We start from the raw sequence: 27,128 nt of genomic DNA, 5'->3' as shown, positions 1-27,128 counted from the left end.
AGATTATTTACCTTTCTATTTACGGTGCAGCATTAAAGAGAAGATTTTCCTCCTAACTTAAAAAAGTTTAATTTTAATACTATAAAATTCAAACATATTATTTCTGGAATATTATTTGAGTCCTGGAGATTTTAAGTATTTTGTAGTTCTATGCCAAAGTCCTACTTAATTTAAACATACTATATAATTTGGCTTGAATCTTGAAATGTACATTTTAAATATTGTTAATGGTCACCCTGGCCTGTGTTTCCTCTGTTAAGGCAGATCTTTCATGGTACAGACAGCAAGGATTGGGGGACCTGAACAGTAAAGCCTCCACATTAATCTTCCAGGGCTGCAGCCAAACAACACGGCTTTGCCTGAAGTGGTCAATATAAAATTTTTATTTGCACTTAGTGACTCCTGAAAATGTATTCAAAATTTACTCTCTTGGTCTCTTACCACGGCAGGTTAGAAGCTGCTAAGACAAACACGAGATCTTCTGAGTGCGCCAGCCCATCCATCTGCACCAGTAACTCTGTCTTCATCCGCAGGCTTCCTTCATGTTCTCCCCTACAGAGAGACAAGACGTGATTCTCCTAAGTGTCAGAGCCTTCGCCCTCATGACAAGAGCAGCATTCACAGCAATGTCCCTGTGACTGTAGAACAGTTTCTGTTCTGATGGCCAATGGAGCCATTCATACTAGAGTTAGAGAAAATGAGCAATTTGCTGTTATTTTCACATACAGTATGATAGAAAGCAAATAAATGAATATAATGATGGTATTTGAAAGAAAACCAAAGGCAGGCAGTGAGCTGGAGAAAATAACTAAAGGGTCCACAGTCCCACTGGTAGATTAAATGCAGCCCAACTGTGTCTACCTGCAGCATTATTTACCTCTTTAAAAATGACATAATTGAGGATAATCCCTTTCACTTACATAGCACACAGGAAAGTACTTTCACACCCTCAGCCTCCTGAGTAGCAGGGACCTCAGGCACAAGCCCCCTGCCTGGCTAGGTATATGTTTTTTTAGGGTCTATGCCCCTTAATACTCAACTACCTTTGCCTAAGAGAGAAGACCGTCTCTCAATATATATATATATGCGTGTATATATATGATTTATTTATCATATATTATAAGCATAATATATAATTAGCATTTGCCCATATATTTGCTATATGTTTAATTATCATTTGCCCATAACTATAGTTCCTTTAACATAATATTATCAAAGAAGTCTTCAGAGCACCCATCCCTATTTCCTGACCCTTTGAAGACTCTAATGTTAGAGTCTTTGATCCCAGACAGGGAAATGGAAATTCGGGGCAGAACCTGGAGCACACACAAGGATAGCAGATGAAGAGTCTTCACATTAGCCCGATGAAGGCTGTGGGAAACTGGGGACAGAGCTCGACAAAGCACACGTAACAACAAGTGCATAGGGAGACCTGGTCTTTGTAGAGTGACTATGAGGGTGGGCTGCTGCATTCCCATCTAGGTGCCTGTGCAGTTGCCTGCTCCTGTCAGGCCTGGTATAGAAAGCAGAGTGCTTCAGCCTAGGGCTGACAAGCACCAGCTCCAGTTAAGCTGAGGAAAATGTCCTGTTTCAATCAATTACATGAATCCCATATATTACTTGGGTACATCTTTATGGTTGCTTTTCCCTGCTGGGAAAATGGTTTCCAATGAGTAAAATTTCATAAATTATATTATAGTTATACTTCCAACAAGCTAATTAATTGTGTTTTATTACTATTACTTCTGCCTTGATGATAGACCATTAAAGGTCATTAATAAATGCAGCTGTGTTGAGATTTCTCAGAGATCTGTTTTTTCAAGCCAGGGGTGCCAGATTTAGTAAAAAGCTTCAGTGGAAAATACCTCTGATCAAGACAGAAAGCTGATCTTAAAAACGAACGAACAAAAAGCATAACACTACTCTGGCTTTTGGAAGCACAAACAGAAGGCTTATTACAGTCTGAGAAGTGTTCCTTCCTGCTGAGGACATTCAGTGACACTCAATCTTTAGAGATAATATATGTGACATATTTAAAGTCAGCCCTGCTGAGCCATAACCTGATGACACAGAGAAGTGGTGTTTTCCCAGGCTTCACACACCGTCGAGGACTGCCTCTCAGGAGTGAAGTACAGACGTGGCCCTGCACAGTGGCTGAGTGGGCAAGCCTCATTCCCCAGGGGCAGCCCTTCTGGCTCCAGAGGAGGCCATCACAGCGGCTATTTTCAGCCAGCAGAACCGATATGGCAGCCTGGGATCCTGGGGCTAGAGGATCTTCAGGCCTGAAAACCACTCTGTGGGGAATGGGGGAAGGGAGAATGGCATTTCCTCCGGTTATAAAAACTACTTAAATCAGCTATTCAGTTAACAGGATCTAATTTAAAGACCTTTCCATGTGTCTGCAGAAAATTTGTGGGCTTATTAATAGGCCCATTCTGCTAGTAAATGTCTATGGGCTTCCGACCATCACACACACAAGAGGGGAGAAACGATGACAAAAAAAACAACAATAACAAAACAACAACAAAAACCCCAACCCTGTCTGTTACCCAGGAGCTGTGCCTCTCTGACTCATCACCGACTCCAGCTCGTCCAGGAAGATCGTGGATGGGGCGTGGTAGCGGGCAAGCTCAAATAACACCTGGGTGGGGGAAAAGCAAGCAAGTGTTCAAGCTTATAGACTTAAAGTCCTCAGATGCTCCCAGAGAGTAAAAACTTAGAATGACTGTAATAATAAGCATTTATGCTGCACTCTGTTATTTCACAAAAACTTTATAATCATTACAATCATTTCTCCCTACCTTCACCCCATGGGGTTGGATGGTCCGATTATTTCCATTTATCACTTGATAAAATTAGAGGCAGAGAGTAGGTGGTTACTCCAAGGTTACTAATCATAAATATAGAGCTTCAGATAAATTTAGGTTCCCAAGCTTGCAGTTGGCCAGTTAACCCCTGAAACACCTTGCCAATAATATGTTCCATATGGACACAAGAGCTTTGGAATATGTATAATCATTTGATAATTCTTCCCTTAATCTTTGGGAACAATGGGAGGTTATTCTCAGAAGAAAGGATTTCAGGGGAAGGATTGGGTTCCCATCATGGGTAACAAGGCTGACAAATTTAGCCCTTTTGTGTTCTCCAAATTACTCCGTTGCCTTCCCACACTACCTCAACAAGGCTGCTTGATAGGCTTAGGTACGGGAAGGCAATTCTCGATTGAATACGATGTTCTATTTGAGAATAAAATAAAATATTATAGACTGAACAAGAACAGGAAAGCAACCGGCAAAAGAACAGACATATAAAAACAAAATAAAGAGCTCTAAAGGGAGATGTGGTGGTGATGAATAGAATATAACAACCTAAACCTTTATTTTTTTAACCCTGAAACTGATCTCTTGAGCATCATATACAATCCTTCACTGGTTGATGGGAAAAAACAGTGGAGATTTAAAAAAGAACAGAGATTCTTTAATAGGCATGGGGGATTTATTCTCCATGTCACTTAGCACTAGCAAACCATCACAGAATTAGAGGGAAAGGGTTCTGAAAAAGTCAGGTTGTGGTTTTCACGAGCAGCAGCAGCTCATCCCTTACAGGTCTCCCTGTCACTGAACAGGAAATACCTCACCTTCCCCACTGCTTGGGGTACATTCAAGCGCATGCACCAGCATCTCCCTTTTACAGAATCCTGTTTTATAGGAACAATTGGCTGAGGTTTAATGAACTGAGAGAACAATGGCAATGCTGGGGCATTCATCACAATGCCTTTCAGATACAATGGAGACCACCTAATTCAGGGCAAATAACTTTCCGTCTTTGTCACACACATACACAAAGAAGCCCAAATATACCTGATATTAAGGGTGATTACGACGGTGGCAATCTACCCAATGAGGAATGAAATATTAGAATATAAAACCCGTACATGTTTTTAAGGTGCTCACTAAAGGCAAAGAGAGACCAAGAGCCTCTGCTAGACCAAACACCCAGTTGGAAGGAGAACCACGCCTGGAGTCTAGGCATTCATACTGTCCTCTGCATTGCTCTTTCCACTCGCAGGGAATATACAGAATCATGGGTAAGTGTTTCTGGAAGCATTAGTCTAAAATTTTCAGAGGAACCTGGAGGAAGTTAAATCATACAACTGGGGGGCGGTGCATTGAAAGATGTAAGCATCAACAGATGTATGCATTTGCTAAAGAGACCACTCAACTATTCAGTAGCGATCAGCTCCTAAGAGGCACAGACATTAGTAGGGGAGGGAGGAACATAACCCAATGGTTCCCTATAAATAACTCTTTAATTGGAATAGAAAGAGAAACAAATGGTAGAAAAAGCTTCTCTGCTTTAGGGGAAGGTCCTGAAGGGTTTGCTTTCTTTGAAAGCTTCACAGTAAGGAGCCTGACAGCATGACCAAGATTGTCCAGTTGAGGATCTTCCCAAAAGTTCGGAAAATAAAGAGAAAATGATGTAATTTCTGAAGGGAAATGAGACGAGCTCCTTCGAGGTTAGCAGAGGTTATCTGTTTCTTCTTGAATTATTTTTTAAAATATCCAAAATAAAAATGCACATCACAAAAGGATATAAATATTTTCTAAACCTTTCAAAAGTTGCTCAAGTTCATTCAGAATCAAAGAAATACATATTTGAGCACTGAAATATTGAAATGCATGTTTAATCAGTGAAATACACTATTACTTTTTGCTATTAAATTGACAAATGTTTATTTTAAAAAATATATTGGTGTGCTGGCCAGGGTGTGGAGAAGCAAACACACTCATGAACCATTGATGGCACTGTAAGCGAGTACAACCCTGTTGGCAAGCAATCTGGCAATCAGTGATGTCTGTTCCCTCTGACTTGGCGATTCTACTTTGTACAAATTGTCCCATACTATATAGGCAAAAACGTGTACATATAAGACTGCCCACTCTAGCTTTGTTCATAATAGCAAGAGACTAGAAACAATCTAAAGGCCCATCAAGCAAAGACTGGTTAAATACGTTTTGGTACATTTATGCAATGAACTACCATATAGACATATAAAAGAACATGCTTTATCTATAATAGTGTGGAACAATACCCAAGTTATATATATTAAGTTGGGGGAAAAGCCAGGTACAAAAGGGAACACATAGTATGTTCCTACTTGTATTTAGAAAGGCAGGGAGACGCTAGGCATGGTGGCTTATGCCTGTAATCCCAGCATTCTGGGAGCCCAAGGCGGGAGGATTGCTTGAAGCCAAAAGTTCAAGAGGAGCCTGGGCAACATGGTGAAACCTGATTTCTACAAAACATACAAAAATTAGCTGGGCTTGGTGGTGTGCACCTATAGTCTCAGCTACTGGGGAGGCTGAGGTGGGAAGATTACTTGAGCCCAGGAGGTCGAGGCTGCAGTCAGCTGTGATAGTGCCACTGCACTTTGGCCTGGGTGCCTGGGTGACAGAGCAAGACCCTGCCTCAAAACAAAACAGAAACAGAACACCCAAAAGAAACAGTTGTTGATGCTAACGTAGATAATAGATAAATGTTCTGCAGGGCTGCTCCAGCAACTGTTAATAGTAGTTGCCTCTGCAGAGAGGGCTCAGGAGTCTGTGTATCCTCTTATACTTTTTTTTTTTTAAGGCTAATTACTTTAAAAATATATAGTAAAAGAAAGGAAGAGGCTGGGCACGGTGGCTCATGCCTGTAATCCCAGCCCTTTGGGAGGCCAAGGTAGGCAGATCACAAGGTCAGGAGTTTGAGACCAGCCTGGCCAATATGGTGAAACCCTGTCTCTACTAAAAATACAAAAAGCCAGGCGTGGTGGGGGGTGCCTGTAGTCCCAGCTACTCAGGAGGCTGAGGCAGGAGAATCACTTGACAGAGGTTGCAGTTAGCCGAGAATGCACCACTGCACTCCAGCCTGGGTGACAGAGCAAGACTCTGTGAAAAAAAAAAAAACAAAAAAGGAAGAAATTGGGAGAGGAATTGTTTCCTCACTCTTTTTTTTTTTTAATTTATTTTTTTTGCTCCCACTCCACTGGGACTTTTCTTCACTCTTAGAATCCTAACAAAATAATACTGAACCAGAGGAAAACTTTAAGTAAATACAATGCTAACACAGGATGGATAATTCTTGTTAATTGACTTTTCTGGCTATTCAACATTAAACCAGAAAATCCATGTAACTTCAATCTTTGTTAGGAATATTATAAACTTTCTGAGTTTCCTCTTCTGTCTAGGTAAGTCCTGTCTCAAGAGTATGTCACCTTCCTTCGGGTACCTTGCAGTGTCTGGTGCTCGTGGTTCCAAACACCACTTTTCATGATAGGAGATGAACCTAAACTAATTCTGGGTGGTATCTTTTAAGAGTTTTGTTGTTATTCAGCATATAGAAATGATATTTTAAAAAAAAAAGACTTCAGGGTGATAAGAATTCTAGTGAGATGAATTTCAGCTACTGTTGTCTCTAGGCATATGGAAGAGATTGGTTCCAGAACCTCTCCCTGTTCCCCCGACACTCTTCCCCGTACCAAAATCTGTGCATATTAAGTTGGGGGAAAAGCCAGGTACAAAAGGAAACATAGTATGTTCCTACTTGTATTTAGAAAGGCAGGGAGAAGCTAGGCATGGTGGCTCATGCCTGTAATCCCAGCATTTTGGGAGCCCGAGGTGGGAGGATTGCTTGAGCCCAAGAGTTCAAGAGGAGCCGGGGCAACATGGTGAAACCTGATTTCTACAAAAAATACAAAAATTAGCTGGGCTTGGTGGTGTGCATCTATAGTCTCAGCTACTGGGGAGTCCCACAGTCGATCCTGGGAAACCCACATATACTCGGGATTTGCATCCTGTGAATACTGTATTTTGTTGAAAAAAATTCCCCATATAAGTAGACCCGTGCAGTTGAAGGGCCAACTGTTGTTCAAGGGCCAACCGTAACTGAACCTCCAGCTAACTAAAATCGCATGGAACCATAACTGTAGGTGCAGCTAAATTCAAGCCCCATCTTCGGAACTGGCACTGAGTTAGATGCAAGATGAAGAACAAAGAAATAGAAGATATCAATGTAGATTTCCACAAATTACCATCTTGAATGGGTAACAAGAATTTATATAAGCTTACATATTTGCAACAACTTGAAAATGATATCAAGGTAATAGATAATAGGTTATTTTAGGAAAATCAATCCTTTAAACATATTCTATTATGACTTCCAAATAGGCCATCATATTTTGAAACAGTCATCTAAGGGAATGTAATTTAAGCATAATTTGTTAATCACTTTTCAGAAAATACGTAATATTTTATATTCACTTATATTGATTACATATCTGCCATTCTACAGAGGGTGGTAGTTTAACAGGATTTCAAAGAAGGACCTGTCTTACACTGGGACCTAAACCATAAATGGAAGTGCTCTTAATGTCATTGGACGATTCAGTACCATTTTATAATATAAAATATAACATCAACTATAAATGTGATATTGTAAAGATGGAAACAACCTCTGAAAGAAAGCAAAAAATCGCTAGGCGTGGTGGCCTGTAATCCTAGCACGTTGGAAGGCTGAGGCAGGCGGATCACCTGAGGTCAGGAGCTCGAGACCAGCCTGGCCAACATGATGAAACCCTTTTTTTACTAAAAATACAAAAAAAATTAGCTGGGCATGGTGGCAGGCACCTGTAATCCCAGCTATTCGGGAGGCTGAGGCAGGAGAATTGCTTGAACCTGGGAGGCAGAGGTTGCAGTGAGCCGAGATCGCACCATTGCACTCCAGCCTTGGGGACAAGAGCAAGACTTCGTCTAAAAAAAAAAAAAAAAGAAAGCAAAGAATCTTACAGGCTATGGGCACTATGGAAGCAAAGGTGCTCAGAACATCTGAAAGAATAATGAAGTTTAAAGTTTCCTGATTCTTTCTTAGAGTATCTAGCATAGGGACTAACATACAGTAGTAGCCTCTCAATAAATGTTAACCAAATATAGTGTACATGTTAAATAATAAATACTTCTTGAATGAAGAAAAAATATGCCACGTCAGAGATTTTTTTCCCCCAGCTTTCATGCCTAAATTGCATGAATAAAAAAAGAGCTGTTGATCAAATTCCCAAAGGAAGGGAGATCATGTTTTGCTGATGGGGGCACAATTAACATCCACACGTAATAGACAATCCATTTCCCAAGCTGCTGGTAATCAAGATCCAGGAGTGGATCTTGAGATCTCACATAAAATCACCTAAAAGCAAAGAAACTCTGACATCATTTTGTACCACTGTATTACACTAGAACTTATTTTTAAAAACAAAATTAAGAATTCCTACCCGAACGAGTTTTTCTGAATCCCCTCTCCATTTGCTGACAATGGTGGATGCAGAAATGTTAAAGAAGGTTGTTTTACATTCAGTGGCCACAGCTTTGGCCAGTAAAGTCTTTCCTGTACCTAAAGAGAAACACATAAAAGATGAGCAGGCATTTCAACTCCATCCCCCTGCTTATAGACAGAAGTCAGTCTCACACACAAGGAAGGAAGTGACTGCTCAGCTCTCGTGTGCCCCAGTCCTGAAGTGAGGACAGAAGGGGCAACTCATCCTCTGCACACACACTTAACACTGACATCAAAATAGGAAGCTGTGTTTACCTGGAGGGCCGTACAGCAGTAGTCCTTTCCAGGGGGAAAGAATTCCTGTAAATAGCTGTGGATACTAAGGAAACAAGGAACAAAGATGAGGTTTGGTACCAACACATCAGCCTGCATACTCTCAGCACAGACAAGCCGGGAAAGCTAAAGTCAAAGCAGCACAGCTCTAAGATTCAGGGCTCCCTTTTTTGCTTAAGGTCGTCTGCTTCTGACCGAAATAAACAGATCTTATTCATCCCAATTTTATTTTCATGCTTGATTAGAATGCCTGACAATTTTTGCAGCTTTTTAAAGGACCAATTTTTTTGGAAGGAAAGGTATATGTAGGTATTTCTTCCTCTCCGTTAAACAGTTATTTCTTACATGCATAACATCGTTTTCCCCAGACTTCTATATGGACAGCATTTGGCAATCTTTTGAATGTTGTAAAGCAGGTATGAACTTTAAAATACATACTAGAACCAATTAGTAAAGGTTTATTCGAATAAAGTACAGAGCTATGGTGAAACCTGTTTTGGAAGTTGGGAATATTCAGGGGCAAATGCATTAAGAGACACCAATGCTGAACAGGACATGCGTGGCCTTCAGGAAGTCTCTCCTATTAGTTCAAATTCAAACAATCTGGGGAATGTGGGTGGCAAGGGTTGGTAGAGAATGGGGGAGAGGGTGTGGCAAGGAATATTAGTAAAATTACAACTAGCTATTAGTTTCATGCTAATCCTGATGTCAAATCTCCACACATATGGAGCTTGTAATGCCACAGGGACAACAAATCCAGGGAATTTCAGTGAGATGTTCTATCCTTTTTAAAAGTTTTATAGTTCCATTTAGAGGAAAAGGTGAGTAAATTTCTATTAATTCTGAACACTAGTGTATTTCTTACCCCTAAGTGTGAACACAGAAAGAGGGGGAAAAGAGAATCCAAATGTATTGATTTTTGTCTCCTTAGAGGAAAGCATCCAAAAATCAGGGGCCACATGGGCTCAGTGGTTTAAGACTAAATAGGTTATTCAATAAAATAAATTCATAATCCTAACAGCAGGAGATTACAGAAAATGGTCACAAATTATTTGTAGCTCCTTTCGTCAAGAAGTGGAGCCTATTTCTCCAACATTTGAATCTGGGCCTGGCCTTGTGACTTTGGCCAGTGGGACATTAGCAAATGTAAGAGACTTGAAAATATAAGACTAGCAAAAATATATAAGAGGCATGAAAGATGCTTGTGAATTAGAACTTTCCCTTTCTTGCCTCTTTCTGGGAACCCGCTGCCACCATGTGAGCAGGACTGGACTTTCCTGCTAGAGGGGCCACATGGAGAGACACCTTGGCTGTACTGCTTGTCCCAGCCTTTTTAGTCTCTCCATCTTTTCCAGCTACTCTGGCTGATGGCTCAGACCTGTGATTGAGCTCAGCCAAGAATACCACGTGGAAAAGAGATGAGGCAGCCCAGCTGAGCCCAGCTCCAACTGCCTACCCACGGAATTACAAACAAATAAATTGTTGTCTTAAGGCACTAAGTTGTGGGGTGGTCTGTTACACAACAAAAGCTAAGTTATCACTTATCTCCTCATTACCCCATTTGTAAATCAAACATGGAGAGTATTGTTTTTCTATTTTTCTACCCAGTTTGTAAACTGCACAGAGATTTGTCAGTAATAAGTAATGAGCACAACAGGCTGGCTTTGCTGGTCACTGCCCTGGAAGGGGCTGTCCAGTCTTCACAACCAGCCAGAAGCAAAGCCCCAGATGATCCTGGGGAGGGTAGGTCAGGGGGGTGGGGGTGTAAAGGAAGGATCTGTGGAAACAAAGTGAGAGATTCTCCCCTACCAGAGGTATTTCTACAACAATAAGAATATTTTTAAGGGAGCAGACTAATTTGAATCAATCTGACAAATCATGTATACTATGGTCTTAGATTTTAAAGTTTCACTTAGCTCAGACACCTGTCTTGAACTAATATGTAATATGATTTTAAATGATCTAGAATGGACCAGGCTTTGGTGCTGCAGGGTTGAGAAAGTGCTGTGACACAAGCAAAAAGTTAACGTGTGGACAGAAAATCATCCTGCCCTTCCCTTCCTGATAGTTGTGTGACATACAGCTTGTCCAATGGATAGTGAACAGAAATAACCCCCAAGAGGCTTCCCGTCCTTACCCTTATAGGATACACAACAGCTTCTTTGACTAACTGCTTGGCTGCATCAAGTCCAATAATGTCATTCCACTTTATGTTTGGATTATGGAGATAAATGTCCTGCAATGCACATTTGATCATTTTTTTAAAACTGATGTTTTCCTCTACAGCTGTAATAAACTTGGGAGCAGCAGAATACTTGACTTACAATAGGATATAAAGTGCTGGTGATAAAAACTGTTCATATTTTTTATATATATATATATATATAAACACATATATACATTGTAATTTTGGGTTAGTTCACCAAAGGTATGCCATGAAAATATTCAATGATTTTCCCTGAAGAAGACATTGATAACACATTATGGTACTTTTCAGGGAGAAAAAAAAATCTCCTAACAACGGACTCTACCTGTTTTCAGTCAATAGCAAACCATGCTGATTTATAACCATAATTAAAGAAGCTACAGAATATGCCTTCAACTTACATTAGGTTTTACTGTGAAACATAGTTCCTAGCCAGTGCCTGGCCTTGCTCTTGTTCCTTGATCTCACAAACACTGTCTTAATTTGTTGCATAAAGGAGATAATGCTCCTCTGAAACCAATTTCTCTTTTTTCGCTAGCGATCATTCCCTACTTCCAGCAGGAGCAATTGCTTCTACAGAATTCAAGGAAGCTGACAACTGAGCAAAAGTGCAGTTTTTCTCCTCTTATAGTAGAGCCCTGTAGCAACCATCTAGGGTAATCAATTAAGGTAGCTTTTACTGATAACTAATTTACAGTTTCCAAACTTCAATTTCACCAGACGCCTCAGAGCAGTCACTAAGGGGCCTTTCTCAGTAGGAGTTGTTTCAGGCAAACTGAATATCTAGAGTGTTTCATCAAAAAAGCCCAAAAAGCCTTCTTTCCAAAGTCATTCTGAGTGACTACAGAAAAAATCTGAAACTAATTATTATATTTATATAATTTTTAATAAGTAATATATGCACAGGGACCAAAAATATAAATACATTTTTTAAATGCTGGTGAGATGTTTGTGCTACTCCTGCTCCCCACCCATCCAGTTCCCTCCACCATAGGAGGTTCATTTTTATTTTTTTTAATTTTTTTAAATTTTTTTATTTTTATTTATTTTTAATTTTTCTTCAAACTGGGTCTCGCTCTGTAGCCCAGGCTGGAGGGCAGTGGCATGATCACCACTCACTGCAGTCTCAATCTCCCGGGCTCAAGCAATCCTCCCACCTCAGCCTCCCAAGGAGGCACACACCATGCCCAGCTATTTTTTTCATTTTTTTATAGACACGGAGTCTCACTATGTTGCCCAGTCTCAAACTCCTGGACACAAGTGATCCTTCTGCCTCGGCCTCCCAAAGTGCTGAGATTACAGGTGTGAGCCACTGCACCCAGCCAACTTTCACTTTTATTAGAGAAAGTTCTTGTTTGTTTGTTTGTTTGTTTGTTTTTTCTGAGATGGAGTCTCACTCTGTCACCCAGGCTACAGTGCAGCAACCTCCACCTCCCAGGTTCAAGTGATTCTCATGCCTCAGCCTCCCAGGTAGCTAGGACTACCAGCACATGCCACCATGCCCAGCTAATGGGGTCTCTAGAAATGGTCTCTGGGCATATGGAAGAGATTGGTTCCAGAACCTCTCCCTGTTCCCCCCCGACACTCTCCCCCATACCAAAATCTGTGCATACTCAAGTCCCACAGTCGATCTTGGGAAACCCACATATACCAGCTAATGCTCTCTAGAAATGGGGTCTCATTATGTTGCCCAGGCTAATCTCCAACTCCTGGCTAATGTTTTGTATTTTCAGTAGAGATGGGTTTTTGCCATGTTGGCCAGGCTGGTCTCAAACCCCTGGCCTCAAGTGATCTACCCACCTCAGTCTCCCAAAGTGCTAGGATTGTAGGTGTGAGCCACTGCACCTGGTCTAGAGAAAGTATTTATAAAAGTACTTTGGTCATGCATGATATTTACAATCCATTCTTGGACTGAATGGTGGAGAAAGGACTCAGTCTTCCTTATTCTGTCTATAGAGCCTGGATGTACATGCAGGCCCACCAGCCACTCACATTCTTATTACCGTCCTTTCTTAGTGAAATCTCGGCACACAAGGAAGATTCATTTACCTAGGTATTAAAAGCATCCATAGATAACAGCAGTATTTCTTGCCCTCTTCTAGAGTTGAGTTCCACAAGGTAATGTTTAATTTCCCAACTGACAGTTTCTCCTTATATCAATCCAAAGTTAACAGTCAGAACTCAACAGGACTACCTCATGAGGTGGTGAGCTCTCCGTCACTGTAAGCATTCAAGCAGGAGCAGGGTTTCTACCGCATATGCTACTATAGAAAGGATTCCAGATGGAATAATCTCAGGCCATTTCCACTCTATAGTTCTATCCTCATAGTCATGTTACCCTTTTGCAAAAATGGTAATGAGACTATTAATTTGGGATTACTGCAGCCTGGCTCAGTCCCTCATCCCCTCTCACTGGTAAAAACCTCATAGATGGTCTCCCCATCTCCTTTTCTTTGCTATTCATTCATCTCACTGTCATAGAACAAGCCATCCACAAGCACATGGGATGATCCCATCCTCCGATGGGCACCTTTCTAAGGTCCCCTCTTCTATAGGTGTGTTCTCAGCCCTGGGTACTGCTCACAGCACCCTTCCTCAGGAACCCTGCCTCTCTCCACTCGTTCCCCACCACTCCCTGCTTCTTAGGTGGCCCATGGGACATGTGCACAAACTGCAATTTCTCATGGATGTGCCTATGCCCAGAACAGCTTCTAGCCTCCCTCTTCCACTTTTTCCCTTAGCGATTTCCTGTCTTCTTTCCTAACACTTTCCCCACCCCTCCCTCCTTCATGCTCTCAAAGTGCACCTTGTCCCTGGGATGAGAAACTCTTGAGGGCAAGGACTATGCTCTGACTCGTTCACATTTGTGTCTCCAGCCCACAGCACACACCTGACACATAAGAGGCATACAGGAAACAACTGCTGAGCTGAACAGAGACAGCTCAGGAGCCCTTAGCTTCTCAGAGGAGCTGTGAATTTGGGGGATCATTTTAAACCCCCCTCTGAGCCTGCCTAGGTTTCAGTCTTCAATTAAATATGAAGCAATAGAAATTAGAAAAATACCCTATAACTCAGGAATCTATTTTATTTCCCAGGAACTTGCCCAAAGTCACACAGCTAGCAAGAGAAGGATCTAGAAATCAAAGGCAGGTCAGCTAATTCCAAAGCCTGTTCTTCACTGCCTTCTGGTTCCACAGTGCAAGCTGGAAAAGTCCGTAGTCTGGATGGTAGTCTTTCCTGCTAATTGCGTTTTTCATGGAGATTTTCAATGATGATATCATCAGACTCCCGACGTCTCTATTTCTAGGCTCTGACTTTTTAAACCAGATGCAGACATACTCTTTTCTTCTTTAAGAGGCTTTCTTTCCTTGACTCTTGGCTCTGCTATAAAACCTTTCACCTGTCCCTTCATTCCTAAGTCTTTTTCTCTCTCGGTTTTCTTGGCCTCTATCATGAGATGGTGGGGTTTTTATATAGTAATTTTATGATTCTATAATTTATTTATCATGCATTATTGTGCCTCTAAACAATATGAGTGCCTGCGCAAGTGGGGGCACTTTATAAATAAATGATCATATTTATTGTTATTAATAAAAGAAGCAGCCCACAAAGCTCCAGAAGCCCCAGACTGCCTCCGTAAATTTGTGAATTGAATATCAGATCTTACCCGGCTCACCACGGCTGCCAATTCTCGCATCTCACTGTTCATGCCAATAAATGCACTCAGAGGTTTCAGCAGTCGTTCCTGATGAGAGGAGCGGAAAGGCTCACATTACAATATTGCTTCATAATTTAGGAAGAAACCCCGGGCATGCACAGGTCTTGGTGAAACAAACAATGGCAGGTGGCTATGGCCTTTAACTTGATCTCAAGGTTTCACTGTACTCAAAATTATATTTCCAGAGTTCATCTGGATGTTGGCAATTTGAAAGATGAATGTCACATCTTTGCCACTTACTGAGGGGTCTGGATTATGGTCGAAGGTGTTCAAGGCAAGTTCACTGGTTGCTCCCTTGATGGCATCTGTGAGCAGCCCTTGGAAGTCAATGATTTGGCCCTGAAAGGGAGGAATGGTTATTTATGCCATGAGAACATAAGAGAAGACTCTTCTTAATAACTCAGTTTCATTAAACCAAGACACATTTATAGACCCTGGTATATAGGGCAAACTTCAAGTTAAGCTTTAAAAAGAACCAGCACTAGTATTAAACGTGATGATTTCCTCAAGTTGGAGCACCTTAAAAAATTGTAAGTACATTTTCCAGAATGAAGTGGATTTGAATAAAAATTCATGAGTATTTCTCAGTTCCTGACACAGACCATCTGCTTCCTCCCTTATATGTTGACTTCCCCTGTATGGTCTTATCCTCTTAAAATATTACACATGCAGAAAGAACTCATTGGCACAACAGTAATGAGAGTTCCTGTCTATGGATTGTGATACACGTTCACCACTCAATAGAGTGCTGGGTACAAAATAAGTGTGAAGGGTTCTTTGTGAGAACTATTTCTTTTTTGTTATTTTTGTATATAATTTGTATAAATTTATTGGGTATAAGTGTAATTAATTTAATTTCCACCAACAATGTATGAGTTCCCTTTTCTCCATATCCTGTGAGGATTATTTCTAATCCTTTTTTTTTTTCCTTTAAGAGACAGGCAGGCTCTCACTCTGTTATGCAGTGGCATAATCATAGCTCACCGCAGCCTTAAACTTCTGGGCTCAAGGGATCCTCCCACTTCAGCCTCCCAAAGAGCTGGGACTACATATGTGCGCCACTACTTTTGGCTAATTGAAAAATGTTTTTTTGTAGAAGTGGGGTCTCTTTATGTTGCCCAGGCTGGTCTCCCAACTCCTGACCTCGGGTTATCCTCCCACCTTAGCCTCCCAAAGGGCTGTGATTACAGGTGTGAACCAGGATACCCAGCCTACTTCTAATTCTTATAACACTTCTGTTAGTCAGGAGTGACATCCTGGCTTCATAGATGTGGGAGTAAGTCCAGAGAGGTTAAGTAATTTGCCCAGGGCCACACAGCTAATAAATGGCTTAAGGCCAGGATTTAAACCCACTTAATCTCTCTCCCAACCCATGATCCTTCCAATATCACCCTGTCCCTCCTAGAGGTAGGAAGGAAAAAGCAAGGATGCAACAACAAAAAAAAATAATAATAATAGTTAACATTCATGGAGTGTTTATTATGTGCTAGGCACTGCACCAAGGCTCTCCTTTCATCATGAGACTTAAAGGGGACGCTATGATTATTTCCATTTTACAGATGAGAGAAATGAGGCTTGGAGAAATTATGAAACAACTTAAACAACTTGCCCAAAGTTACATAGTGGGGGAGCATCTGAGCCAGGTTTTGAATCTAGACAGGCTGACTCTGAAGCCTATGCCCTCAAGAACAACATACCTACTAAATTTGCAGGGAGGGTGTCCTAAAGCTTGGATTCTGATGTAGTAAGGATGTGTGCCTCCTCCAAGTCTCATATTGAAATGTGATCCCCAGTGTTGGAGGTGGGCCTGGTGGGAGGTGTTTGGGTCGTTGGGGAGGAGCTCTCATGAAAGGCTTGGTGCTCTCACCACTGTAATGAGTGAGTTCTCACTCTATTAGTTCACGAGGGACCTGGTTGTTTATAAGAGCAGGTCATCTCCCTCCCTTCTTGTTCCCTCTCTTGCCATGTGACATGCCACGTCCCCTTGCCTTCCGCCATGAGTAAAAGCTTCCTGAGGCCTCACCAGAAGCTGAGCAGATCCCAGTGCCATATAGAACTATGAGTCAAATAAATCTCTTTTCTTTATAAACTACTCAGCCTCAGGTATTCCTTTATAGCAATGCAAAACAGACAAACACAGGTACTAACATAGAAATGACAGACCTGGGGTTTTCTGAGATTGGCCCCAGGCCATATACCCTCATATAACCTATGGACATATGAAATGCTAGGGAGAAAGCCATCTACATTGTGCCTTTGAGGACATTTCTGCTGGTAAGAGGATTTATAGTCAGACTATTTCAAAGGTTAAGTGCTGGGTTAAATGATCCCTTCCTTGTGACCCAATCAAAAACATCCATTCATTTCAATGTGAGGCATTCACAAGAGAAACTGATGCCACAAAATAGCTAGGCAAAGGTGAGTGAAAACACAATAGAAGCAGTGAAGGTGAACAAGGAGACATTTTTCCAAGGGAGGTGTTGATTCCCATGGTATCATCTTCAGCAATTACCATGTAAGTGAGGCCCTTAAAGGGAGTCAGTTCAGGCCAGTGAGGTCACTGCTCTTGATTTTCAGGGAGATGCTCCAGTCACCCCTCCAAATTCACACACACAGAGTTCAGTTTTTCTAAGAGCTGGCCAGAACTAAGTCAGCACTCCAGAGGTTTGAGCACTTGGCTGAAGAAAGAAAGAAGAAGCTTAAAGAACTACAACCTTGGAGAGTATGACCAAGAGCAATATGGTGCAATTCATTTCCAAATTACATGTTTTAATCTACCTTTTGACTACATCCACCCAATCTGGGTCTTTTCTGCTTAAGACATTATTATTTAGAAATCCAGACATGAGATTCATTATGAAAAAGGTGAAAATATCTATCAAGGACAAAATCAACCCTGTATCAACTGATGTTTCATGGTCCACATGAAATTACATTTAGACCAGGAGCCATCCCTCCAAGGAGAAAGGTGACACCACTAATCAAATGCCACTGACAGGACAGAGCAGAGTGAGTATGCGTTTCCAACTCACTAAATAACGCAGATGTCCTAGCGCTTTGGGAAGCCCAGACAGGAGGATTGCTTGAGGCTAGAAGTTTGAAACCAGCCTGGGCAACATAGTGAGACCCCATCTCTAGAAAAATGAAAAAAATTAGCTGGATGTTATGGTGCATGCCTGTAGTCCTAGCTACTTGGGAGGCAGAGGCAAGAGGATTCTTTGAGCCCAGGAGTTTGAGGCTGCAGTGAGCCATGATTGCACCATTATACTCCAGCCTGGGTGACAGAGCAAGACCCTATCTCTTAAAAAAAAAAAAAAGTGATGAGAACGATGCAGGATGATCATGCCAATGTTTGTCATTGTTATTACAGAATTTTTAAGCTGATAGGAACACTAGAGACAATCTCTTCCAAGCCCCTCAATTTACAAATGTGGAAACTGAGTTCCTTAGAGATGGGGCAGTTCATGCCAGCCCATTCATTCAGAAAGGAGATTCCAAAGAAGAACCCATTTTCTGACGCTCTTCTCCATTTACCTCACAGCCAACCTTCAAAAATCACATCTTAACTTTCCTGTTTGACAAAAATAATGTTTTTTGTTTTCATGTTTAAAAGGAAAAAGAAATTACCACTTTCAGTGTTAGGTTCATGAGTTTCACTTACTCTTCGTGGGTGGGCATTTTCCTCTCCACTGTCTTTACGGATTCTTGATATATGTAGGCCGAAGTTGGCACTTTCCAGGCGAGTGTTATCAACTACCTCCTGAAGAAAGAGAGACAAGGACACATTGGCTGTGAGCAGCCATGGAGAGTTGCTGGATGTACCTGCCTACTCCATCAAGCAAAGTCCGATGCTGGATAGCAATTCTGTGAACGCGATGTGCACATGTAGCTTAGCCACATTTGTGCAGACCCAGGAAGATGAGTTAGCTGTCTGCCTGCACTATGTGGAAAGAGTTGTCCCTGGAAGACTGAGAAGATGCCAGGCCCCATGGGCCCCAAGCAGCTTTTCGAGTTAGCTGTCTGCCTGCACTATGTGGAAAGAGTTGTCCCTGGAAGACTGAGAAGATGCCAGGCCCCATGGGCCCCAAGGAGCTTTTCCAATGTGCTTCAAACAGTTGTGCCTCAACCCATCCCCATTCGCTGGCTCGTCTTTTCTCCTGTGATCAGGGGTGTTTTTGGCCAGGAGTGGCTGAGTTTGGAGATATGGCAGAGTCAACCAGCCTCCCATGGGACTCATCCTGCCCCACCTTCACCTCTCTTCCACCTGAGTCAGGCTGCAGCGGCCAGAACCGTAGGACCTCCTTGAGGGGGAGAGAATCCTTTTGACCAGTCGGATATTGTGATTATACCTTTCCATTATTTGACATTAATTTTTTTAATTCCTTTTCTCAGTTTCCATTGGTCCTCTTTCCTTTGAAACCTGGGATGTTTTGTCCTAACTAAGAAGGTTCTGGACATGAGCCTCCTGAGTCAGGAGGCATTGACTTCACTCACCTGCTGGATTCTCTCCTTGCTGCCCTTCTTGGCCCCCAGGAAGTCCAGCATGAAGGTCTGGGGTGAGGGCTGACCATGTGCGATTTGGAGGAGCCCAACAGGAGACCTTGAGACCCAGCCACACCTGAAGTGTAGTGTAGGCTCTGCCTGGCCTACACTTAGGAACCTAGCAATGTGCTCTGGGATGGGAAGACCTGCTATCTTGGTTAGCTCAGTTACCTCAGGTAACAGTTACCTCAGATGGGAGGATCAAGCTCCACAGCAACCAGGCCTTCCCGCTCTGACTGGGCCCCGGCCCCACCCTGGCCAATCACCCAGCACTCAGACCAGGGGAAAAACTTGGAGGAGAAAAAAGTCCTCCCACTCAAGTTAAGAAACATTAGGAAATCTAGGGATATGTCCATGGTTTTAGTCCAGTGTACTGGAAGAAAACCTAAAATTCAATTAGATCACACAGCAATTTTAAAAGCATAGGTCCTCAAAAAATAAATAAATGTGACCTTTTTCATAGGGCTATTTTTCAGCCACGTGTACTGTTCACAAAGTCAAGCCAAGCCATCCTGACCTGATTAGGATGCTCCTTATTGAGAGATTTGGTGTCCCCTGTCTTCCCCGCTGTGGTTTTGGACCGGGGCCTCTGCTGATTGATCTTGGGAAGATTTTGACAACTGTCGTTCATCATCCTAAGGGAGGGAACAAAGACCTTGGAAGAAATTATTCTAGCCACTTAATTTGAGGTAGTTAAACAACTATTCTTAAGAATAGCACATTTAAGAAAGCTATTGAAAGATATGCAGGTGGCAACTATAGGGCCCTTCCACCTATGCGATCCACCCACCTGGCTACTCACCTCCTGGCCCTAACACCCTCCAGGCTACTCACTGGGTTCTTCTAAGATTGCCTCCTGGAGCCCCCCAACTCACCCTCTTCATTTCCCTTTCACACCACATAGCTTCGGCCTTTCTGCAAATAGCTTTAGTTCTTAAGAATACATTACTTTACAAGCATTCTTCCATTGTTCCTTCCACCTTCCTTAAAAGGAGCATTAGACCAGGAGAAAGCTGTGTGAGAGAAAGGAGTCCTCCCATTCAAACTAAGAAACAGTAGGAAATCCAGGGATTGGCCCATGGTTTTAATCCAGTGTCCTGGATATATCCTGCCTACTTAAAATACCTCTCAGCATGTTATGAGTAATAAACATCAAAAGGGGATTGCAGAAGGAAAACAAACTTCCCTTCATCAGTGTTGTCCCAGACCAATCATATTTGCCAAACAAATTTTCATCAACAATTGTTTACTTCAGACAAAACAAACTGATGGGGCTGGAAGTCAGAAGAGTAGCTAACTCTGATGGAGATGGGGAGAATTTGACTGAGAAGGGGCAAAGGTAGCTTGCCGGTGGCTGTAACTGTGGTTACAAGAGTATACGCATTTACTGTATACATAGTTATATATGTGGTATGACTGTATATATGTTATATATCCATAGAAAGATCAAATCACTTTTTTTCACTACATCCTCATAATTAGATATAAAATTCAGTATTGGAATATCCATATTTTTCTGTAGAAGATGCCATCCAGAGAGAGACAGGACTAGCTTGTGGGGGCAGAACATGAACTCCCACATTGTTGCTTAGTTCTCTTAGCACTTTTGTCCCTATATGTGAGATGCATTTGCAGAAGGTTCATTAGAAGCAAGTCTCCCCATGTTCAGAGTGATCTCAGAGAGCTGCTATTTCAACTTCCTTTCTTTGTGGGGATAATAAATGTTCATGTCTAATATAAATGCACAGCTATTTGGCCAGCAAGACCACCCATGTCGATAACACCACCAATGTCCACATGGTGACACATCTGTGAGTGTTGGTCTCACTGGGGAGAGCGTCATGAGAAGTGGACACTAACAGTTCTTGGGGTTTTTTTTTTTCTATCTTTAAACTAGGAATAAGAATGTCTTTCTCCACCCTTTTGCTGGCACAAAAATAAAATATCTATGAAATGAAAACCAAGCATTTTACAAATGCAAACTTATATTAATAGTGTTGACTCAAGAGAAGTTATATACGTGTGTGTGGAAGTGTATGTGTGTGTTTATGTGTTTGTGTCTGTATTTAAACTTGCCTCACCATCCTTGTGGAGCTGGCAGGAAACAGGGATTCTATATTCCCACTTTGATTTCCCATTGGATGCAACTGATCCCCAAGATCTGCTTTAACAAGACCAAAATACAAGAGCACTAATGTACAAAGCGATGCAATTTATTTTAAATTGGTTCTGAGGATTGTAAAATTCTTCTGAACATGGAACCAAATTCACTCTGCTTTGACTTTAACCATTAGTCCTAGGTGCACCCTGTGGAATTTGGCAGAAAAGGCCCAATCGCCCTTTAGAGGGTGAACTGAAGCCTGTTCCTGCAATGTTCTAAGGAGTGCCCCTCCACCAACCATCTGTTCAAGCTCAACATCTGCAGTTGCTCTAGTCATTTCTAAAGTTACCTGGCTCCCAGATTCTTCCTCATACTGGTCACCTTCCAGAATAGTGTGACCTCCTACTTTTTGGACACTGTATTTCTATTGATGGGGCTGGGACCACAGTAGCACTCATGTCACACTGTTGGCCCAGGTAAACTGAGATTTCCAGGTCTCTGATTTTGTAATGGAGGAGCTATTTGTTGTAACTCTTGTTAGAGCTTAAACCTTATTTTATTAAATTTCGTCTTGTTACTTTGAACCCATCTCCGGAATTGCTAAGATCTTTTGGGATCCCATTTCTGTCATCCATCACATTAGATAACCTTTCCTCCTTTGGTTCATCAGCAAATCTTTAAGTGGGGATTATAAATCTTTTCCAAGATTAGGAAAAGACACTTTGATTTGCTAATAGCTAGTCTCATGACATGTCTCATTTCAGTAACTATATTTGAGTATAAATTGTCCACAGAAACACCATTCATTACTTTCCTAGTTATTCCTCCTGATTCTAACCATTTGCTATTCAACTTTTACACTTGCCACATACAAACGTCTACTCAGAGAGGAGCTGAGGAGCCCCCACACTGTCAAATGTGCCATGGTGCTCCTTCCCTAAAGGGAACAAAGCACTCTGACACCATTCACTCACAGAGCATTTGCCAGGGAAGAATGCTGAGAAGGTTCCAGAAAAATAGAATCCAAAAGCCTTCCGAAGCTGGCTGCAAACGCTCCTCATGATTTCTATGCACAAGCAGTTATCATTTATTACCCAGAGTCTGACTAGCTTTGTGGAAACTATAAATAAAAGAATAACACTTTTGTCAAAGCGATAAAACTCTTCCTGCAGAACAGCACAAAGCAAAGGTAGCCCGAGGCCAAGTATTATGACAAGTAGGATCGTGGAGCGTGCATGGGCTCCACAGCCATTTTTGCAAGCTGTGCCCACCAGCCCTGTAAAGTGTTCTAGGCCCTTCCTTCTGAGGCTGGAACAAGGGAACTGGAGTCGCAGGGGTGGGAAATGTAGCGGGGGCATAACAGAATCCATACCTCTTGAGGGCCTAATAAGTTGCATGTGATTACAATCTAACTTTTCTTTTTCCAAGAGGATTTTAAGATTTTAAACACTTTGTTGACTGCTTGGATGGCTGTGTCTTTCCATGAGGTTTAGGCCCTACTGTAATAGCAACAGCCCACAGGTTGCGATGCCCCAGAGCTGGCCCTCACTGGCAGCCGGCAGCAGCACCCTTGTTCCCCTGGGTATTTCTGAACAGCTCTGACAGTGGAGGGGTCTGTGGGAGTGGGGCAAGAGGAATGGGAAGGACACTGGCAAGAGTAGGGGGCCTTGTGAGAGAATATGTGCACCCAAAAAGGTCCAGAGACAGAGGGGCTCCCATCAGAGGCTACAAGCCCCAAATGAGATTTGGACTTGAGAAGCTGGAGAAAGGAATGCAAGATGAGCTGTGAACAGGAGGGAAAAGCAAGAGAAGAATGGGTCCCCACAGGTCAGGACTGGCGAAGCCAGAAGCGTGAGCTCACACCTCCTGGCTCATTGTTGATCTTCAGACAGGTCAGGACATCTGATCTGGGAGTGCTTGAAACTAACTAAATGATGAAAAGAGGGAAGATATTATATCTTGGGTGCTCACTGTGTGCCAGGAACTCACTATGTGTCCAAAACTTGCTCCATGCTTGTAAATAGCAGAGCCAGGAGTTGAACCTGGGTCTTTTAACCTTTGAGGTTAAGACTTTTCATACCACATGGCCTGGAAAGACAGAGCATCACATGATATACTTATTTACAGTAAAACCAGGGGAGTAGACGGACATTGGCCCAAATCTGGGCAGCTGTAATGAGAGAAGTCCTGGGCTGGGCCACGTCACATGACTGCAGTCAGTATTACTGGGAGACAGTCACAGAGCTGTGATGGTAAAGCTTCTGGAAAGGGATTCCACAAGCTCCTCGAGCCGAGTTGATTAAGAAGAATTACCATTCACTTTACCTTCTGGTCTTCCCTCCACTTCTTTGTGGTAAATTATTTTCTGCTGTGACAAAACAGACATTGGGAGGGAAAGAAAATAATTTTAAGAGTGACAAAGTGATTTTCTCAGGTATGTTTCCCCTTTTTGCATTGTTCTTAAAATTTGGGTTTTAACCAATTGGAATCTAGAGACTTTAAGCTATTCTCATCTAGAGAGAACTGAAATTACCAGCGAAGAGAAAGAGGCCTGAGCTTCTCCAGCATCTCCTCACAGAGAAAGATTGCAAAGGGCTCAGATATTAAACATGTCAGAGACTGTGGACCTGGTGGCAACTCCAATATAGGCTAGCTTTACAGCTACCATTTCATTACGCTTTCATGAACTTGACACCATTTTTCTGCATTACATGGGACACCAGGATGATTGCACGAATCTGGCAGGGAACACTGAAGTCATACTCTGCTAGTTAAAATAAAAATAATGTGTCCAATATCATAGGAGAATTGGGGTATCATGCTAGATGGGAATTAGCCATCTGGAAGTGAGATCATGTCACTAGCAGTGCTGATCACCCTGTGTTTAGGAGTCTGGGCTGTCTCTTCAAGGCCCACATCTAACCACCTGCCAAGGAAGTCAAGCTCTGAATGCTGCATTGGAAGGGAGCTCAGATAAAATACCTCTTTGACCTTTTCTAGCTCTGAGATCTGGCCCTGGCTATTTTAAATTGATGTTCCTCTTGGTTTCCCGGTCCCTACATGAAATGTTAAAGTCTGTGGCTTAACAAGTGGCTTGTAAATAGGACAATGATCTCCCTTGGTTTATAATTACTTCCCCCACTTACAGACTTCTCAGTCAATGTTACTACAAAGCACAGGGCCCCCACTTTAGATCTTTCCTCCAGCCAGCCTTGTTGACTGCTAACCTATACTGGGTTTTTGTATTATATTGATCATTATCTGGATTGATGGCTTTCAAAAGCTTTTCATTATCTATACATGAGCTATTAGCTTCCCCAATACTCATTTTTGTAGTTATTTTCAAGACAGATAATAGGTCTCCTAAAAACAAAAAAAGTCTTCTGTCATTTATCCTCTTCCAACAGTTCTTTTCATCTCTAAAGAAATTAAAGTAATGCTAATCATCTGAAAAGTACCTATGATACACTGGGGTTTTGCTTTCATTGCCTGAAAACACATTTTCTCAAACAAATGCCAAAGTGCCTAAAGGGATGTCAGTGTCCAGGTAATCATATTTCAGTTGTCTGTGCTGGATATGAGAATGGCTACACAGTCCTCCTGGCCTACTCCTTTGGTGCAGGGTGAGGGTCTCCATCTATCTGGGAATAAGATGAGAAAGAAACACTAATCTTACAGATGAGACAAAGACTTATCTCTAGAAAATAGGCATGTACCTGTGTCTGATGACTTTTTGACAATTTTGGGGTATTTCTGAAACTTTACAAAATAATAACTCTCATATTCCATCAAAATAGTTTCAAGATCAATGTTGTCACAAACTTCAAAGCGTCGTAACCCCAGTTTAGTTTCTTGCTCCAAAGCATTTGCTGTATCGATATACCTGGCAGTTTCACAGAAGAAAAAGAAGAAATTAACTGAGGTGAAATGAATAATGGCTAACAGGCATTACAAGTCTAAAGGGATGCAATACAAAAAGTAAGCCTATATATAGCACATTAGATGAAAACTAGTATGTGCATAGGAGGTTTGCCTATAAAGAGCCCCATATTTGTTAAGTATATTTAACTATTATCTTTCAAAGCAGTTGCCTTTGAAAGTTACATACATACTTATTCTGGTGATGTCACCGTTGTTAAGGATGTTTTTGGAAGTGCTTAAAAGTCAAATAAGTAAATCAACCAAGAAACATCTTGTGATTTGTCTTTACTCATTTGCAGCCTAAAATGGGTATCTGCCCAAACTTGGTTACCTCTTTATTCACAGGTATTCATTTTAGGTAACATTTGGCAAAATGATAAAACCCAAATTCAACCCAAATTTGCCATCATTGAAGTAATTCAAATTAACAAGTCTCGAGCACTGAAGGAAATTCCAAAGATCTACCAATCAAGATCATCAAAGAACTTTCATATAAGATAACATCCACTTGGAATGTATCATTTGTTTCTGGTAATTTTTTAATCAGTCACACATTGCACTTCAGAGTGTTTCTGTATAAAAGTAGTACCTTGATCTTTGTTCTTTACTGTCATTTTTAACTTGTTCAGTTGTAAAACTGTCCAATATAAGTGGCCTTAGCACTAGAAGCAAGGGCTGTGTCTCAAAATCCTCTGAAAGAAGAAAGACTCTCCAGGTCTTAAATTTTATTTCTTAACTTCTTTTAAAACCAACAATTTTCTCCTGAAAAGTGTGCATATGTGCAAATTAGCATACAATTTCAGGAGCTCATCCAAGGACCCCAGATTCAGATTTCTGCTGCAGGTTAGAGTTCTTTCTGTTTCATTTGAATCTATCTAGATCCAGGAAAGTAGAAAGAGAAAACTTTCTTTTTTAGTAGCCCTCTTCTCTCTCTTTCTTTCTTTCTTTCAGACAAGGTCTCCTTATGTTGCCCGGGCTGCTTTCAAACTCCTGGCCTCAAGCGATTGATTCCCTTCTTGGCCTCCAAAGTGTTGGGATTACAGGTGTGAGCCACTATGCCTAGCCTGAACTTTCTTAAAAGAAGATGCCATGATTATTTTCAATGACCTTGAAATGTATGTATCTCTCCTAAGCTAATTTTAAAGAAGCTGCAAACCACAGTCAGTTGACTCTAGTCAATCACCTTCTATACTTTTTCATGTCTCACCATGCTTCTATACTATGTCTTAATCCTCATTTTACAGAGAGAAAAACTAAATCAGTTTTTTATTAATAACTTTAGTATGGAGTAATACATATTCACTTAAGAAAAAAACTAGAAAATACTGGTAAATCAAAAGAAAATTCTGCCCCTCAGAGAAAATGACTAACATTTCCTCTGTTTTTACAAACTTTTTTTTAACCTTTTTTTTTTTTATTTTTAGAGACAGGGCCTTGTTCTGTCACCTAAGCTGGAGTGGCACAATCTTGGCTCACTGCAGCCTGGAACTCCTGGGCTCAAACAATCCTCCCACCTCAGCCTTTCAAGTAGCTTGGACTACAGGCGTGCACCACCACACCCAGCTATTTATTTTATTTTATTTTTTGTAGAGATGGGGTCTTGCTGTGCTGCCCAGGCTGGCCGAACGTCTGGTCTCAAGTGAGCTGAGAGCTTGAATGAGGTTTGAATTCGATGTGGTTGGCAGGAGGAGCCGCTAGAGATTCTTAACCAACAGAGCGACAGGACGGGATTTTAGGAGTAGTGTGCAATACTGGGCCGTAATAACAAGACACAAGAGAGAGACGCAGAGGCTACTAAAATTACCCAAGCCCGAGAAGATGGATATGGAGGACTATTAATAGAAGAACCAGCATCCATGACCCTCCATTGTCTGCTGTCACCAATTCTCACTCACACATTCAAACTCTGGTCTTCTTGTTTACTTAATTGTTCCACTTAGGCTGTGCCCCTTCTTGCTGTGTGCCTCTGCCAGGAATGGCCTTACATCACGTTGGTC

The 27,128-nt window shown here is 41.7% G+C and overlaps 1 protein-coding gene across 13 annotated transcripts in view; it reads right to left on the bottom strand.

Moving 5' to 3' along the window:
- KATNAL2 (katanin catalytic subunit A1 like 2) overlaps positions 1-27,128 on the bottom strand; it is a 240,550-nt gene that overhangs the window by 29,794 nt on the left and 183,628 nt on the right. For 8 of the 13 annotated variants that reach the window (XM_055368780.2, XM_055368785.2, XM_055368783.2 and 5 more), the window contains 11 exons: positions 24,927-25,093; positions 23,536-23,578; positions 19,627-19,744; positions 18,229-18,327; positions 14,808-14,906; positions 14,517-14,594; positions 10,781-10,879; positions 8,626-8,689; positions 8,309-8,427; positions 2,550-2,641; positions 442-552 (listed from right to left, as the gene is read on the bottom strand). In XM_055368780.2, coding sequence (XP_055224755.1) covers positions 442-552; positions 2,550-2,641; positions 8,309-8,427; positions 8,626-8,689; positions 10,781-10,879; positions 14,517-14,594; positions 14,808-14,906; positions 18,229-18,327; positions 19,627-19,744; positions 23,536-23,578; positions 24,927-25,093 — 1,089 coding nt within the window. The remainder of the gene's footprint in view (positions 1-441; positions 553-2,549; positions 2,642-8,308; positions 8,428-8,625; positions 8,690-10,780; positions 10,880-14,516; positions 14,595-14,807; positions 14,907-18,228; positions 18,328-19,626; positions 19,745-23,535; positions 23,579-24,926; positions 25,094-27,128) is intronic. The other 5 variants (XM_063699202.1, XM_055368788.2, XM_063699203.1 and 2 more) reach the window with 1 other exon arrangement.

Source organism: Gorilla gorilla, chromosome 17 (genome assembly GCF_029281585.2).
Source record: "Gorilla gorilla gorilla isolate KB3781 chromosome 17, NHGRI_mGorGor1-v2.1_pri, whole genome shotgun sequence".
Taxonomy (NCBI): Eukaryota; Metazoa; Chordata; class Mammalia; order Primates; family Hominidae; genus Gorilla; species Gorilla gorilla.
The sequence above is the reverse complement of the archived record's forward strand: the minus strand, read 5'-3'. Positions and strand labels throughout refer to the sequence as shown.